The sequence below is a fragment of the Neodiprion pinetum genome, chromosome 3 (assembly GCF_021155775.2).
Source record: "Neodiprion pinetum isolate iyNeoPine1 chromosome 3, iyNeoPine1.2, whole genome shotgun sequence".
Taxonomy (NCBI): Eukaryota; Metazoa; Arthropoda; class Insecta; order Hymenoptera; family Diprionidae; genus Neodiprion; species Neodiprion pinetum.
The window spans coordinates 23,245,868-23,264,913 of NC_060234.1; the positions used below are offsets into that span (position 1 = coordinate 23,245,868).

General features: G+C 37.0%; 1 protein-coding gene across 3 annotated transcripts; it reads right to left on the bottom strand.

Annotated features, from left to right (window-relative positions):
- Positions 1 to 316: 316 nt before the first annotated feature.
- On the bottom strand, positions 317 to 19,046 carry LOC124214156 (modular serine protease-like). 3 transcript variants are annotated; one of them, XM_046616251.1, is made up of 10 exons: positions 19,022 to 19,046; positions 12,263 to 12,879; positions 11,106 to 11,413; positions 9,697 to 9,807; positions 9,118 to 9,395; positions 7,130 to 7,345; positions 5,769 to 5,933; positions 4,258 to 4,556; positions 3,828 to 3,984; positions 317 to 2,841 (listed from the first exon to the last, which is right to left on the bottom strand). In XM_046616251.1, the coding sequence occupies exons 1-10, from the start codon at positions 19,029 to 19,031 to the stop codon at positions 2,651 to 2,653; spliced, it is 2,352 nt and encodes a 783-aa protein (XP_046472207.1). In that variant the 5' UTR covers positions 19,032 to 19,046; the 3' UTR covers positions 317 to 2,650. The 3 variants fall into 3 exon arrangements, with proteins under 3 accessions (XP_046472207.1, XP_046472206.1, XP_046472208.1); XM_046616250.1 differs by having other exon boundaries at positions 12,248 to 12,879; XM_046616252.2 differs by lacking the exon at positions 19,022 to 19,046 and adding an exon at positions 17,456 to 17,898 and having other exon boundaries at positions 12,248 to 12,879.

Genomic DNA, 19,046 nt, shown 5'->3' on the forward strand with positions numbered 1-19,046 from the left:
CCGGACTTTGAGTCCGTTCGGCGGTGAGTTGCTTCTCTTCTGTTCTTGAGCTTGAACCCGCTCACCTTGGCCGCAGTTATCGCAGCAGCAAAGATGACAGTAAGCATTATCATCGTCATCGTCATCATCATCATCATCATCATCATCATCATCATCATCGTTATTATTTCAGCTCGAAACGAATTTGAAAACAAGAAGTTCAAAAGCTGCCTCATGGTCAGCCCAAGTCCGCTTGTTAACAAATGGGGATACTTCAAAATTCTAGGGAAATCGATTGAGTGGAATGTCAGAAAACACTGCGATAACTTAAAGTATGTACTTTTGAGGAAAATTTTTTATATATTCAAGCTCTTAAAATTTGCATACATTATTATTCATTTACAAATACATGTGATTGAAAACATTATAAGTTATATACACGGTTCGTTGATATTTGCTCGTGTTTTATACCTATATTAGATTCAGGAGGAATCGCATTTTAAAGTAGAGTATACGCACTTAAATAGGAATGAACGTGTAACTACAATTATGGTCATTTGCAATGTATTTGGTAGATAACATGTACAGGGCAAAGTACTGGGATCCCTGACTATCGTTCAAACGGATGCATTTATCGAAATAATATGTGGAGGATCTAATGTATGGGACTAAATAGGTACGATTTAGAAGGATCGGTAATTCGCTCCACATCCAGGGGGGATGGATGTGGAAGGTGAGATGAAAATCTTGAACTACTCAGGGACAAATGATGATTAGTTTAAAAGATCTTTTCGAACAGCGTGTCTTCACCAAATTTCAGCCTGATTGATGCATTCAATCCCCTACTGAAAATTTTCACTCTATTCCACTGATCCATCCCCCTAAGTGTGTGGAGGAATTGCACACCCTTCTAAAATGTTCATTTTTGGGTCCGATACGTTTTATCTAAATTTCATTTCGATATCTACACCTTTTCAAAAATTAGTCAGGAGTTCTAGTACTTTTGGTGCACTCTGTTACACATATATATGGCGTATTCCGTGTCAAACCGAACGTTCGGTTTCTCTGACCCATTTTAATCTGATTGCCCATTCACACAGTCAAAGTACATATTGAAAGGATGAACTTTGAATTTTTTCAAATTTTTTCGACACATGATTTATTCACAACTCATCCAATAAATTGTTTTCAACAATGTTTTGATTTTTCCTGGATAACATATGCAAAAAGTTCCTTGACAAAAATTTCAGGTTCTCTTGTGAACTTCTCGAGAGTATTTTTTTCGGATTTTTCATACCCCGTTTCCGTGTAGTTTTGTTACAAAATGCGTGCAAATAATTCGTAAGTGAAAAGTGCCGTCATCGAATGGGCCTCAATTTATACACAACATGCCTTCTTCGATGCGAAAGGTTGTCTGAAAATTTCACAGTGGGCGGTTCAGTGGTTCAGAAGATATACTTATCAACGAATATTCACCAAGTGGCGAGAATTCGGTTCAAACTTCGCGGCGCGGCAAGTTATTTGCTTACCCTCCGCGTGGCGCTGCTGCGCACTCGAGCGTGATCTTCAATTGTTACGCGTGTTGTTTATAACAGTTGACGATTTTTTCTTGAGGAGCATGCTTCAGTCCGTCATTTATTACGATTCCTGACACGATACGTGAGGCCGGAGAATATTTTTGAAGAGTATTCATCGAAGGTAAAAATTCAACGATGTGTTGCGTATCGTAATACCGACTGTATAACTTTTACCGTTCATACCGCTACATTACAGTACGTATGAATGACAAATTTCACAGCTCCATGTAAACTGTTACTTGTAAGTAACTTTTGAACTACTTTTCCGCCCACTACGAAACTTACAGACAATCTCTGGTATTGAAAAAGACATGCTGTGTAAAAATTTCAGCCAACTTGAGTCGGGCACTATTTTGTTACGATTTTCGTGGATTTTTTATTAAAACTATACTTTAACGAGGCATGAAAAATCGCGCAAAATTTTTTTTTTTAATTTCATACGAAGATCCGAAACTTTTGTGTAGGAATTTTTTTCATATGTTATCTGAATTTTAAGCTATGTTAACTTGAAAAAATAAGAAATCGTCGAATGCCAATTTTTCGACTAGCTGTGGTAAGAAAATGTTTGATCAGGAAAATCTGCAAACTTCAAGTGAGTAAAATGGCGAAAACATCAAAAGTGGTTAGAGAAAAAATCTCGTTTTTTCGTTCGATTTGACGTGAACTCTCCCATATACATACACGTGCATGTATAGAGCGACTCCAATCCGTGGTCGAGTGATGTTACAATTAAACGGTAAATTTATTTGAAATGAAACATAGCTGGATATATATGCGTCAGAGTGTAAAATAATTCAGGCTATACAATAGCAAAACATTATTGCCAAAATATCGTATAATTGGGGTAAGATTCAATTGTTGAAAAGTGATTTTTGCGACATCCAGGAGGTGGTTAAACTGGTTTAGAAAGTCGTTGCAGTTACGTAGAGATAATTGAACGACCCTTTACTCCGTGGTTGTATAGTAAACATTGAGTAATTGTTTCTAATCAATCGATTCCTGCAGTGACGTGTAATCCTGGGTTGAATATACCGTGGATGGATAAAAGACTAATAGATCGTGCGAAATCATGCTACATAATTGTATGGTTACATTCATGCTACACCAATATAGGCAGCACGTATCCATTCCCGGAAACGTCCGACATTCGTAAACGCTGTGTAATAATGGTTGTCACACGTGTTTTGGGACACGGGACTGACGCTAACGATACCACGAAGGTACCAGAGACCATCAAGTTGGAAACATAATCCACCGCCACTGTCGCCCTCGCAAAGACTCGATCCTGTAAAAAAAAAAAAAAATACCATTTATGAAAAGAAGTAGCGGTAACGGGTGAAATTGTAATTAGTCAATTTGGAATTCTAAATAATATATACATTTTGTAATTGAAACGGCAATGAAATACATATTAAGTTCATCATTTGTAATTCGTAATTGGAGATGCGTGAAATACAAATGAAATTTGTATTTTCTATGTTGATATGATAAAATAGAAACCGAATTGCATTTCTATAATTTTGTAATTGAAACGCAACGGAATGCAAATTACATTTGTATTTCGAAATTGAAATGATATTTAATGGAATAAAGTAGTTTTTATTTTGTAGTTAGGATCAAACAAAATGTACATAAGTGTGTAAGAAGTTTGATAAAAATTCAACGGCAGTATTTGCACCGTTATAGGGCTTAAAAAATGCATTCCACGATGTTGCTCAAGTTATTTTGGATAAAGGTGGTGAGGTTAAGGTAACCGAATTTTTTAATGCATTATCAAGAGCCTCCGTGAATTTTTGGTAAATTTTGGATTTTGGAAAAAACGTTGGCAGGCTATAAAAGTTTTTTAGTAGAATTTCTGTAGAAACAGTAAGAAAACATGACAGACCATCTTTTCCTCGAAATTTATTTCTCTGAATATGAACTGAACAAGAAAACTGATTAACAATAGGGGGAAAAAAATTCCCGATTTCTTCCTTTTTGTCAATGGACATCCCATCTTGAATAATACAATTTATCGTAATGGAATTAGTACATGATCAGAAATTAGAACAACTGTAACTCTGCCTGAGTTACCGGCCCAATAGTTAACATCCTATCGATTTCTCGTGGAAAATACATTTTTCTTATCGTCTGACGACTAACACAATCAAAATTGGCTCAATTTCGAATCTATCAGAATGGATTACGATTGATTTCCAGATATCACGAACAATCCGACAAGTTCACAGGAAATTTGCATGCGTGTACACAATATATTGTGCACATACGTACCGTTCAAGTAACCAGCACAAAATTTATCGGCTGTGACATAACCCTTGAATTCTTCTGGAACTGCGGACACACATTCCTGGTACGGGATGAAGGGCAAGTTTATCTCCTGAAGCTCTTCGCTAGGAACCCCTGCCTCGGTTTTGCCCCAGCCCACAGCCTGTTTAGAAGAGAAAACTCATAGTTTAATAAAGTTCATCGACAATTTAACACATGAGAAACAGCATTGTAAAAACTTGTCTCAAATTGTTGACTTTTTGCCTGCGTTATTCGAGTTTGCTTAGGATCGTTTCTGCTTCATATTCGGGATCTTATTTTATTCGCGTTTACTATTGTTGGCGCAAACAAATTGACTGGAAAATTTTTAAACCGTTGCTCTCTTTTTCCAACTTTTGATTCAGCTGATGGGGTCGAATCGTTAGAGTTCGCATACCTTTCCAGTTTTCCCATTCTGGAGCTGTTCTCTCTCGTATCTGTTGTCCCAATCCATGCAAATCGGACGGACCAATGTCGACAAATTGAACGTGGTCTCCAGATGCACCAAAGCAATGTCTTCAGCAAAATTCCCGCTGGCTCCGTAATACCTCGTAGCAACGTCAATCTTCTTGACCATAGACTTCTGGACGTACTTTTCTGGCGCGTTATAAGATCGGTAATGTTTACCCGCAGCCACCGCGTAATTGCTCGCATCTTGCACTTCGTTGATAGTATCTTCGTAAAAACAATGCGCAGCTGTGAACGGGCAACGAGTAGAGAATTATGAAGAAAAAATTTTATCAGTACAAAGCATGTAGTTCAACTGAAACTATCGCTTATCGTGTGACTAGGAATGATATTGTAAGTTGAGTTGTCGTCGAAAAAATTTATATGATTTTCTACAAAAATTTATTTATATTATTTTACCGTATTTCTTTACAGCATTTGGAATACTGTAATAGTTTTTTAAAAAGATTTTTCTTTGATCGAACGGTTTTTTATAAATAATTGTAGAATGGCTTGCTTTTTAGCGATCATTCTACGTACATTAATTGTTACAATGCACTCAACATTTACAGTATCTTGGAATTCCTGGTATGCAGAAATGACTAATGTTTTCTTTTTTTTGTTTTTTTTTTGTTTTTTTTTGCATTAAACTCACTTATCGAGATAAGGTGAGTTCGAAAATAGACCAAAAAATAATATAAATCTGCTGCGATCATGATTAGAAGGTAAAATGAGTCTTAAAATCATCATCGGCTACATACTTAACGACTCGTCAGTAAGCTTTAGTTGTGAAAGAGATGCGAAATCTAGCGGTGGGTCAAGAATAGTATTTCGCACTTTATCGTACGTATTAGTAATCCAATAGAGTCATATCACTTTTAGGAATTAATATTTTTCCGTGAAATCTGGTAAAAAAATTGGTTCGTTTCCGAGTTGTAGAGTTCCTCAATTATTGTTAGAACTCACAATTTTCCGCAGTTATCTACACGAATCTATAACCGTTTCTATTTAACTGTAAATATCGTCGTATAAATTAGTACAATTTTAAACGAGTTCGCGGAATTTTATTTTGATTCCTGTGGCAGATTAAGTTTTTATTTTATTTTTGACGCAGAGAACTGTCGGCAATCATAACTTCTGTAGAAGTTCAGGTTCGATTACGAAAATTCACGGACTTGTATTTTAATTTTTTTTGGTAGTTGATTTTTTTTGTTATAGATAATTTCATTGTTTTCTGTGAAATATTCGCAAAAAAAAAAAAAAAAAAAAATTAAATGAATAAAGATTTTTCCGTATTTTCATAGAATGTCACGTAAATTATTTTTATCCGACTGTAATTCTGCTATTTATTCTTATACTAATTCCCGCGACAGATTGTTCCAGCGTGTTGAAATATTATTAATTAAAGTCTGAAAATTTTACATATAAATTGGTAAATCGGCGAAGAAATTGGTTACGTACCGGATACGACGAGGGCAGGGCTGATCAAGGTTCCGGCGCATATTTGCATGAAAGAGCCAGGCGAATTTCTCTGATAAATGGCAACGTGCCAAGGAAAAACGCCAAGTTTCGCCGTAAAACCGTTGACAATCAGAGTATTTCCGTGTGCCACCGCTGTTCCGCATTCTAAAATACACAAATATTAGCCTGTGTTGCGAAACTTTCACTTGCAATGTAATTTCTCAAATCCCAACGAAATACACATTTTAACACATCTTAACGGGATCTTATTTTACAGTTCTTCTGTTGAATATGATTTTGAAAGGTTGATAAATTTGGTACAAGTCTGTGAAAATATATATCATTAATTTGAAAATATGTTGTATGCTGATTGTGAGACGTGTGAGTTTAGAGATGCGCGGTCAATCGTGTTTTTCAAAAATTTCCTTCGGTATAATGATGTTTCGGCTAGGCACGGCTAACCATCATCTTATCTATAATTTTTCTTAAAACCTTAATCATCACATAAAACTTATTACTTAGTAATCAATTCCGACTCGGAGCGGTTTTTTTTTACAACCAAAAAGGCTTTTCGAGTAAGGATGGAAACCATCAAGTTTTGAGACTATTGTGTAATCGCCAGTTTCAAATCATTCTCTGACATTGGTCGTTAGTCTCTAAATTCCATTTCATACCTGTCACTTCTTTACGATGTGTTCACCGAAAAACACCTTTGATGCGAGAAGTGACTGACTCTTGTGAGCAATGGTAATTTTCCTCCCGTTATCATGTAAATACACATTGGTATTAAATCTTGAATAAGTTTAATGTCAGTGATTTTAAAAAAAATTATAGACTTGATAATGACGAATAGCTAACTGTGTTAGACTGGCAATGAGACTTCGTAATAAGAAAGAATTCAAAGAACAAAAAAAAATTTTAACTGCTTAACTGAGAACTCATATATCCCAGAATATACAATCCAACGGTCAACAATACTTGCATGACTTTTTTATTTGACTAGTAAGAATGATAACAAAATCCAATTATCAGGTGTAATGATAATATCAGTTTGAAATGGATAAAATGTAAGAAAAAAAAATTCTAAAATGTACCGGTTTGTTTCGATGTATATTATTTTACTAAGAGTGATTTTTTTTTTCATATGATATGACACTGTCAACGTCTGTTAGTTTTTTGACTCTATAATTTTTGAATCTACAGCAACTTTTTTACGCAAAATATACGTCAAAAGAGTAGACAGATAATGTTTTGTTAGTCAAAAAAACGTCGTTTTGTTATCGAAAAATGTTTTCGGCCCATTCTGATTTAACTTAATTTATTCCAGGAGCATATCAAGATCCAGAAAACTGCTATTTTACCAGGAAGACAGCGAAACAGGGTACGGTCCCAGATTCCTTCTTCAAGGCATGTTAGATCCCTGTACACAGGATCATCAGCAAGTGGAAGTTTGTAGGAATGCTTGCAGTTTAATGTGGCCTTGGTCCCCGGCGAGATGTTGGATTCGCAGGAAACGATCGCACCGTTAAGCTTGCAGATAATGTCGACGCTGTTCGATTTCAGCGGTGAGCAAGTTTCTGAAGCATTTTGAATATACGCACATCTGTATTTTTTGATTCTCTATTTATGGCGATGTAATGCTTTCATCGAAAAGAAATGTGAATATTTAACCAGACAACGTCGTACGTACGTACGTAAAGTTGAATAGACTTGTCAAATTCCGAAGGTACGTCTGTCAGTTTTAATTGAAAGAGGCTTAAAATACGGTAAATCTAACATTTTCTGGTATGGTTTAAATGTTATTCATTACTGCATGGATTAAAGAAGTCTATGAGATATCTTTGGTTTCATGTTTGAAAGGCTATAGTTTTCATTAGCAGTGATTTTCTGACACAGATCGATACAATGTAATAACTTATCTCAAATTCGTTAAACACAAGATTAAATGCGGACATATATCACCGTGTTGATATACGCTAGAAAATTGCTGAAAGGGTAGCGACAAACTTTGTTCTTGATTTATTCCGGCATCTAACCCTAGCCGCGTATGACTTATTTATCTTCAATAAGCGTTTACTAAATGACGCAGTTTGCACGACAATGAGCGGCAAAAAAACAGTTCCTCAAAGAGTTTAGTGAGTTGAAAATCAATTGATTAATATAATAGTACAGCCAAATTAATACGTATATAGCAATTGAGGATTTATCTGACAATGAATAGCAAATACTGCCCTATGGAACGACAAAAATTCATTCAGTCCACTTCGAAATTTCATTTCTCTCAATGCAAACAGATGAAGAAAAGTGGGAGTATTTAGGTATCTCAGTATTGTTGCATATAAATCAGGAGATGTCAAGTCCTGAAGAATTCATGTAAGAATATAACTGCTTGTAGGTAGAGCTAAGGCTCAAAAACAAAGATAAGGATTCATGTAATTAGTATTAGATTATGAGAAATTAATCGACCGTTGAGGAGGTTGATTGGCCAAAGCTTGATATCGTTTTATTTTACAGTACTTAGGAAGTTATTATATCCGTAAACTACGAAGATTCTCTTCAAAAATGCAAAAATAAAAAATACTAAAATTTCAAACAAGAGCTTTCAAAATTGTTAGAAAGCTAGTAGATTCGTTAGATCTGACTTGACGGTGGTTTATTTTACTCGGGCTATTTTCTACAAAATCACCGAAACAGATTTTTCCCGTATTCAATTTAATAATGCCATTTGTTGTTCACAATTAATATCGGCGCAATGTTAATATGAAATCCAACATGTTAAAAAAAGTCTATTGGTTAATTCGTAAAAAATAGTCGCCTGAACAACATAAGGACGATTCTATTATATTTCTATGATTTTCGAAGCCATTTATAACGAGGGATCGATATCTAAGTCTTTTTTCATGATTCCAGTGTTTTCTACTTTTGTATTTTCAGACACTCTTGTAGCTAACGTATTATAATAATTTGATAAGCACTGAACGAACGAGTATCTCGGAATAAAGTGAATAAAAAGGATAGATTGTTGTCCGATCAAGCTCCTTAAGGGGATGCTATACTCGATTTCAACGTGGACTTACAATTAGATATCTCTCAACATCCAAGTCCACGGATCACGCATGTCAAAAAGGAATATCAGCCAGACTATAGGCATAATTCTGAACAAAATCAAACCAATACATTATATGATTTTATAAAAAAATGAAGATACAACGCGAAAAATGCGAAACCGTGATCGCGATTCATCATTTTTCAGGTAATTCTCAGTCGGTAATGATTAACTATAGCATTCCCTTGATAAAGTCTCCGATCACGTTTGCACAATATCGTATATGCGATCGTGTAAACTCACTGACGCAAGTTGGGGGCAGGTACCACTCGTTGTTATGACAAAAAGAAACGTTGTTTCCCTTCAGAGTGTAGCCCTCGTTACACATGTAGGTTAGGAAGCTGCTGAGGGGGACTCTGGATCCTGTGCTTGGCACACATGGTCTCTTGCATGAGTCGAGCTCATAGCGTCCTCCCGTCGGTTGTTCCGGCAGAATACACCCACCCGTGGTACTACCGGATGTCGGAGTGATTGGTGCCGCTGTGGTGTAATCGCTAGACGAATCCTGGCTTGGACGACTCCTATAAATCCAAAAATGGGTAGTCAAAACTCATTGTCAGGAAGCTACACCGCAGAAAATTTCATGCCTGATAGCAACCTTGATAGCAACTCAAAAATGATTTTTGATCAGCGTTTACTGGTCTAAGGATACTTTGCGGCGATTCGTCGTTGCGAGACTCGAAGGCGACTCATCTATGAAGCTGATGAACGTTTTATGCCAGTTTTGTTATGTTCGTTTACCGTTTGATGGGGAATTTGTTTGATCTTTGCTATCTCATTATATTGTTAAAATTGAAAGTGGCTCAGAATTCAGAAACTTACTGTCCTGTTTGGCAGTTATTTTCATCGGATCCATCTTGGCACTCGTTGATACCATTGCATCGGGCGTTCCTCGGGACGCACTCTCGGTTCTGACACGTGTACTGGTTTCCACTGTAAGCAATAACCGTCAGATTATGCAATCATTATTTATAATTTTCATAAGAATTCTTTAAAAAATTTTGCTGCAGTTTTCATTAGGCATTCTACGTGAAACTTGCATATTCATACTCTCGCCATTTTTATTTCCTTCACCTACTTTACGGGTTATTCCTCGCGGAGAATAAGGGGATACCTATTTTTTTATTTCTACTTCATCCTGTGTAGTTGAATATACGATTTGTTACTGTACTTTTTGATCTAGTATATTTGATGATTTTTGCTCTTGTAATTTCCTATGTGATTTGTAATAAATTACATGCTGAATTCTTTCAAAACATTTAATGCGTCACCACATGAATATCGTTGGTACGGTTGATGGATATTTTGTACACTACACATTGTTCACGATCTGATTCCACAGAACATTAATCTACACGTGTGATATTTGTTACGGCGTTATTCTACCGGGACGTGATTGCATGTAGGTTTCATTTCCTATGTCCTGTGGGATGTGTATTTTACTTCGATTTGTCAAAAGTAGAAAGTTATTTACCGGTATCTGTGCAAGGGTACAGGTGTCGAAAAAAGCATTACCCGTTTGACTCGAGGTTTTGTTGCTACTATCACGACTATTGCGCATCCTCTGGCGATTCAGCTTCTTTCGTAGTTTTTTTTTACTTCGCAGACCAAAGGTTCTGAACTTCCTTCCTCGCGCAACTTCAGCTCTCTCTTGCGTGAGTGGCCCATCTTGAGATTCTCAAAAGAGACTTCTAAAAAGCTCAAAAACGACCACTGCAAATACACTAAACTTGCTATGCCGCAGTGGACAAAAAATGTTCTGAAGCTAAACTCGACAACGCATCGTACACTCAAAGTTGATAGCTAGCGGAAAGTAGCGCTACTACCTTATTATCCAAGAACGTGGCGCGAAATGTAATTTCCAATGTTCTAGAAGGTAAGTTTAACCCGATTCCTTTCTTACTGGAAGACATTGCTCGGGTCACTCTAATACTGTAATTATGTGGCACAACAATGAAAATTACCCTTTTTTCAACACCTTTACCATCGCACAGATACTGTCAAATAACGTTAATAACATACATGCAACCAACTGCCAGTAGAGTAATCGCGTATGAGAAAAGCCATTTCGAATAATCCCTGAGTCGAATAATACTCTATGTAATAAGATAGTGCGTAATGTATTGTTACGCAAGATCGGCTAACTGAGGCGAATCGAAATAAGGCGAATTGGGCCCTTCCCCTTAAATTCATTGTCAGATTTCATTTGATTATCAGATCCTCCTACTTGCCGACATTTTTTATTCCCTTGTCCTCGGTTTGATAGCGGTTGAGATGCGGTGGATACGCCATTGTAACTGTTGATTTCATCTTCGTCACGGTTTTGGTTATTTGACGGTTGAACGTTATTTCCACTGCTTTGGTAGTCATTTGCACTCCCTGCAGGTCTCCCTGCGTTGTTTTGTGTCGGCCTTGAGTTTTGGTTACCATTATTCGCAGTTATCGGTCTATTATTTTCAAAATCATACTGCGTGCTTTGAGGTCTCTCATTCTGCTGCCCTGGACGTTGCCCACCTTGTCCTCGTGAATCAACTCCACCCTGGTTGAAAAAAGGTTCATTTGAAAATTTTGAAATCTTTTATTTCTACTAAATCTTGTCTCCGAACAATAAATTGTAAATTTCTGTATTTCAATCCAAATTTTTTTTGACAAAACTGAGGTCAACTTTACAGTGATGTGACCAAATTGGTAAACACGGCTGCTTTTTTTTCTGAAATTTCTTCGAAACAATGTATACTTTGAAATCTGCGACTTGCTAGAAACTGAAGCCGTCGTTCAATCAATAAATAAAAACAACATAAAAAAAGAACGGCGCGTTGGGTATAAATTCAGGATAGAACGAACCACTCAATCCTCGATTTTCGTAACCATATATTGAATTTTAATATTGTTTTACAGCCATTGAAAAAGACTCTTTCTTGGGCTGTTTTGTTGCATTTTGTAACTTGAACTTTACAATTGCAAATTTGGAAAAAACTTCATCATTTAGAAAATTTCACGACGAACAAAAAATAACCGATACATCTTTATGCTCAAAGCTTTCGTTTCGGAGTTGTTTCAATAGAAACGAAAAGAAAACCGTCTTCTTCCACTATTTGTATTTTTTTATTTATTGACTGTGGTTCCAGCTTGTAGAAGAGATTTCAAAACAAAACAGCCATGTCCCTCGATTTGGTCAAGCCAAAGTATCGGATGACTGATCTAAGAGACATGTGTGTTTTGTTGTTTTACTTGAAACCATTTATGTGAGAAATAGATCGTGAATTCTAAAAATTTTGAAAGACACGATCAAAAATTAAAAAGTTAGCATGAAAAGCATATCTGGACAATCTCTTAGCTTCAATTTAAGAATATGATAATCGAGAGTAATCACGGATAGTTTTTCAACCTGGTCAGGTCTTCCATTTTGAAAGCCATTCGATTCCTCCGGTCTCCTATTATACGGTCCGGGTCGTTCTCCAGGTCCTCCTTCTTGTGGTCCAAATCCTTGGTCGGGTCTTCCCGGTCTGTCATCGGGTCTTCCCGGTCTATCATCGGGCCTTCCCGGCGGCCTCCCACCTTGGTTACCTGGGGGATTATTGCCTGGCCGCCCTTGGAGACCTGGGGGATTGTTGCCTGGCCGTCCTTGGAGACCTGGGGGATTGTTGCCTGGCCGTCCTTGGAAACTTGGCGGCCTTTCCTCGCCGGATTGAGGCCCGTTGGGTTCTGATCTCTGAGGTCCCTGAACGCCCAGACCTAGGGCGGTTGAAACTCCAAATCCGCCCGCCTGGACATCCAACGCTATACCAGAGACTCCACCAAGGCCGTTCATCACCGGTTGGGCTTGAAAGCCGAGTATCTGCCGCCCTGAAGGCTGATCCTCCGTGTAGCGATCTGTGGTCCTGCTGTATTCCCTGTCGCTGTTGCTGCTAAGGCGACTCGGTCTTCCCAGCGTTTGCGTCAGAGATCCTAGAGAAAACTGTCTTTTCTTGCGTGTTTCGGTGGGTAGATCTGACACCACGTCATCTGTGAGAAGAGAACAGAAAAATTCTAGGAACTTGTATCTCTGAAACGTTTACCGATAAAAACTGTACTTCAGAGGCTGCTTCGGGCCCGAGTGGAAAAAAAAAAACACTTGGGAATTTTATAGGTAAAACCGGTACAGGTTGTTATGATCTTGAGGCGCCGATTCTTACATATTCAAGGTTCCGGCTTCTGTGTCGACTCACACGCGTGTGATGATAGACAGCTTATGAATGTACATATATTTATGTACATTAATGAACTTTCTATTCACTTCGATAGAGTACTTTTATTCACTACAATATACGTGCATGTATAGATGTAGGGTTGTTAGCAGTAACCTTTATACTTTTGGAATTAAACAGTTTGGAGAGAATTTAGTAAAGTGTATGGAAATCCGAGGTCAGAATTAACTTGAAACTGCTTTTAAATTTTTATTTTTATCTTTTATTATTGCACATGCTTAAGCAAGAAGATTCTTGAAGCGACAACTGGCCGCCTTGATCTTAAAAGGAAACTATAAGCCAAAAATGAATTCAACCCAGGGTCGTTTTCCGCGAAATCATTCTGGAATTACCCATGCAAAAGTAGCCAGTGCTCGCGGAAGTCGAAGACGAATATCGCAAATATGCGAGGCGAAAAAGACTGTCTCCATGGTGCACACAATACTTTATGTAGCAAAAGTGGGGTTTACAAGTTCTTTCTTTATGGCGGAGTGTACAAAAGAACACTTTTAAGTACTAGGACGTAAAAGTGTACATTTACGTACTCCGTTTCTCCTTCTTGTACTGTTTCTAAAATGATTACTTTACGTACGGAACGCAGGTAACAATGATGCGTAAATCATACTAGTGTTACATAAAATACATCTATTAACTGAAAATTCTATGAAAATTTGAGGATATTTATTCACGATTTTCGTACGTTTTGATACAAAACATAATACGTAAATTTGAACGTACAACATACTCAAGACCAGATTTACTTCGCAATTATTTACTACATGTTTTTTTTTCTGTTGACCTCTCTGTACAGTTTTTTTTCGATAAATACCAGGAACTCGCTACCGGAAAAACAATTAGGAATAATGAATGGTGGATGAATAAATGGTGACAGCTGATTTTTTGGAATGTTAAAACACACCTGTTGTATAATTTATTTATTTTTTGTCCCTAGGCTTTCATATTTATTTAAAAACATGATTGTGCTTACACGGTCTTAGAGGTATTTCAACCTTCGTTGCTTCTTAACCAAATAATTGTTTAAAAATCGCAGTTATATCTTACCGACTGCAGACGGTCAAATTTATTGTATTGAAACACGCGAAATTATACAGATGCGAAGTTTTATTTATTGTGCAATAAAAAGCCCGTCATTTTCTTCGATTATTTTTGAATTACGTAAATAATTTTATAGCTAGAGGATAAATACTCTTCAACGCAGAAGAAGTTCGTTCAACGACTGATGAACATCCTAGTGGAATATTTTATTAACTTAATGTCATTACAGTGGGTTATTAATATTTAAAAAAAATAAATCAGCATCGTTTCGAGATTCTAGAAATTTCGTATTTCACAGTTAGGAACACAAAAAGTGGAAACGGTTGTTTTTTTTTAGTTTCGCATATTATAGGTATGTTGAGCATGTCTGGCCGAAGGCTGTCGACGTTAGTAATTGTTACTTACCAATATAACTACGATGAATTACACATTTTTGCCAATGCTTTACACGTTGCTTTCAACATTTTTTCACAACTGTTTCTAAAGCAAAAAATTTGCGTATTGGAAATCTCAACTGTTCTTATATTTTTCGCCTAGCTGAAATTGTCTCATTTGAGCACTTGAGGTATCAAAATCATGATGGTTTCTGCTATCGCGGACAAGTTTTTAGAAATTTCGAGTTATACGTCTTTTTGTACGTTCCAAACCGTATAAAAATATGTTATGCTTAAGTTTGGTTGGTCAAAAAAGTCAAGCCTGTTAGTCTGAAAAAAAAAAGTGGAATTATTGCTTAGCGGTTGTTTAATAACAATAATTAATAATAATTAAATCAAGCTTGCCATATTTTTTCGGGTATCTTCCCATAAGCGATTAGCTAATCATGTGGGTTGAAGGAGGGCTGAGTTGATATTTTTTGCCATTTGCCGCTTTTGGCTTTTGGACGCGTAGAGATTTCAACTTCAATTCCGATACCGAAACACTTGACTCGTCTTATATTTCACAACAGGGCAGTATTTCGTGGAAATGTTACAGGGGTAATTTAACACAGGGTAAATTCGACTGGATTTATGCAATTTAAGTTACATTATCATACAGCTGTTTTTAGCAATTCAAAATACATTTCATCGACCGTCATTTGTCTCCTTGTTTAAGATTGACCGACTCTAATCGTGAATTGTGAAAGAAATTTTGATCGGTAATATGTACTCTAAATTGTATAAATACGCTGGAAATGACAGGGTCTAATAAATAACTCAATGCAAGGGCGGAAATAAATATTTTCAGTTAGTTCGGAAAACGGTAACAGATTTCATTACTAACATCTCTGACCCGATTTTGACTGAATAATAATATATCTACTTCGCAGAAATATTCGAAACATATCTGTAAATTATATATATTATTGTTCTGCGTATTGCGATCAATTTTTACTTATAATATTAACCTTTGGAGATATCAAAAGTTTTCGGGTGAACATAACAAGAAACGTATACGAGAAAGACGTGTGAATAAATTAATGAATGTTGGTATGGAAGTGGATCGACTTATCAAACCTCGTCACACTTCGGGGTAATGTAATCTTCCGAAATATTGACGAATCGAATATAAGTATGCGTTTCCGTGACCCGACCGTTTCAGGGTCACTGGAAACTGTTTTCGAGAGATACAGCATGCTACAGTATGCTAAACTTCACGTCTAGTTTTAACATCACACATTCGACTCCGTTACGTAAATAATATAATGTATATATACATGCCGCTGATATTAGATTAAAGTTGGCACTCATATTATTATGACAAACGTGCGGGAAACAAATTTAGCTACTGCAACTATTGAAGTTTTACAGAGTACGAGCTTTGTTACTAGATTGGTAATTTTCTGGATTTACTGTGCCTCACTAGCTTTCACTAATTACTGAATAATATGATTTTATATTAATATAATATTGCGCTGAGGTTGAAGATTTGATACTCAAATGCCGGCACTGAAACTTATCGATCGTTTTCTACAAAAGAGCTCGTTGTTTATCATCGATGGCTAAGCTGGAAAAAACTCAGATCCTAATGGGCGAAAAACATAGAAGAAGAAAAGAAAAATTACATAATGACAAAACATGAACAAAAAAAAAAAAAAAGTGTGCCGCACTGTAAATGCGACAAGGACTGTTTGCAAAGAATTTAATTTCAGACAAGTTTTTTAAATACTCTTTTGCCTTCAACTTTCATCGTTATAATTAATTTCATTCCTTTTACTGCCAGTAATTATTCGTTAATTGAGACGTATCACGGTATTGATCAATTCAAAAACAGTGACGGAATTTAATTGAAAATACAACGTGCGTTGTGGTAGAGATGATAATTGAAATTAAACGGGAAGAAGTTCTTGCATAGAATGGTGCAATACTCAGCTTTTACTCATTATATCGGTAACGAGCTTCAGATAAGAGAAATGCATTTGTATATGTCTTGCAAATGAATTTGCTGCTTTGCAGCAGAGAAAAAAGACGACAAAGAAGTACGAATAAATTTTCCTTCGACATAATCATGCGACACAAAGGTTTTCATTTCGTGGTAACGAATCAGTCTGAAGATGGAAACAGTCGCAGCTCATTAAACATTTGGGATGGTGTAGGTATACAATATCCGTCCAATACATTCCTGTTACGGTCAAGCAGGAAAAAAAATTACGGATTTCATGAAACACGCGAGCAACGGGGCAAGATATTCCGAATATTGAAAGTAGTGTGCGTTGATAATTCGCGGTACTGTTATGAAATGTGTGGTAAACGACATATTGTATTACCAAGCGATTGTATTGTAAGATTCACTAGAAACTTTTATGCATATATGTGAGCAACATCGCTCTAACGATTGAAGAATGCAATTAATGAACACTGTCAAGGCGTGCAGCCTGTGCGTAAAAATCTTTGTTACACCGAGGCACGATATTGAACCAACACATATGATTCGATCGATTTGCACTTTCACTTCGATGTACACGAAGAGTTGACTTCACTGTCAGCATACACACAGTGTAATCGTACGTATTACCTTGGTTTTGGGACAAATTTTTGGAGTGATTAAACGGGCACACTGTAAAATAGGGTACGTGTAGAAACGCCGAGCGTCATGGTACCGAACATCTGACAAATCATAGGCGAGCATAGGCACGTCAGGAAAAAAGAACGAAAGATTTCGATGTAACAAGGAAACTCCGTGGAGTATTTTTACTTTGGTATTGCGCAATGTACGTCGTGACATTAAGACAACGAATCATTGTCCGCGTATGAGGTATTCGTTACGCCAGACGATCGTCACTTCGATGACCTTAAAGTCTATGAATGACAGGTGGTACTCACTGCACAATGTCTCGGCGATGGCTGCTGCGACCAGTATAACAGAGATGCAAGTACCCCACCGCATGTGGAAAGCCAAGTGCAGCTACCTACACTTCGATACTACGGTACTTGATGAAACTGTTCGAAAGACCTCACTTCCCGGGGTAGTGAGAACTTGAATCGTATTCCTGCCAGTAAGTACGATAAGAGGACTTTAACCAACGCCAGGTGAATACGTTGCAAAGCTCGGAAGTTCACGTTGCGCGACGTGAGGAGGTATCGGAGTGAAGATTCCACATCGACCGAAGAAACAAGATAACCAACGCGTCCGTACTAATCTACTAAACTATTCCTACTCCCTATCTGCCTGTCCCATTCTCGTCTGACCGAAGTTGCACGTCCCCGTCTCTTCTTCCGTCGTTGGTCACTCTCGCGGTCAGTTGGTACTCGGACTATAGCTGTCGGTTTATCCGGGATGTCCCGATGCCCGGTTTGCCCCGGGCCGTATCGCTTACGTCATTATACGAATGTCTGTCCAAAATATATATATATACGAGAGACGGGATATTAACGCCGGTAAGTATACGATACTTGGATATATCCGCGTTTGAATGGAAATTACGATACGCTACTTGCATATTTTCCCAAGCGCGCTATTATTCTCGGTTTAATGTCTTATGCGCCGTATGGTTGCATCGACGGTGATTATAAAACTCCATTCTACTTACTTACTTCTTTGAGGAATGCAGCAGGTTTTTCAAGTACGATCACGTTGTTACTGGGCAAGTTTTAATCGGTACATGTTCTGAAGGGAGACAAAACGAAAATTTATTCACGTACAATGGAGCATACTTCAGTTTTATTAGAAATTAGTAGAAATGGTCGAAAATAGTCATCGGAACAAGATTAACTTGCAATTGTAGTCGGACAAGGTAATGGAAAACACGAAATAAGGAATAAATGTAACATACAAGCCATTAGATAAACACCATGAGAGTTGTGAAATTAATAAACAGATAAATAAATACATAAAACATTCTTTCCATATTTCACGCCTCAATTGTAAGTGATGAAACCTGACATAATAGAAAATGACCGGAAAACATTCCGCTGATAATAATTTCCGTTAATTTTTGATAATATTAAATGATTTGTTTGATAAGCCACTTCAAAAATTTCCTCCTAGTTTTATCGAATTTCACGATGATTACGTCTAGCCATGATGTGACACAAAATATCTTTTTTAATTGCATCCACAAATCAGCTCAAATATTTATTTGTGTAATTTGATACTTGTAATAACTTAAGAATTTTCAAAATCAGATATGCAGATATTCTTGGGTCGATCAATAGTAACGAATGGCAATTGTTCGCGTCAAGTAGCGAATGTAATTACGATGTCTTGACGACTCGCAGCAGTCATCAACCAGTTAATATTAAATGTTTGCCAGCCCTTCACGAATCACTTATATCACGATTAGTTGTGACCTGCGTAGTTACAAAAAATTCGCATCATGGCCGTGTAGAAATTTTGGTGTCCAACCTATCCTTACGAATTACCAAATATACCGGCACAACACTACTCACCAAATGACATCGTGAACGTTTGCCA

Bases quoted from the DNA above. Each gene is read 5' to 3' on its own strand.
- LOC124214156 (XM_046616252.2), bottom strand. From the start codon at position 17,519: ATGCGGTGGGGTACTTGCATCTCTGTTATACTGGTCGCAGCAGCCATC. The intron at 9,808-11,105 runs GCAAGTAGGAGG...TATTGCTTACAG, and splicing joins CAAGGGAATAAAAAATGTCG to TGGAAACCAGTACACGTGTC. The intron at 9,396-9,696 runs GTAAGTTTCTGA...TTGGATTTATAG, and splicing joins AATAACTGCCAAACAGGACA to GAGTCGTCCAAGCCAGGATT.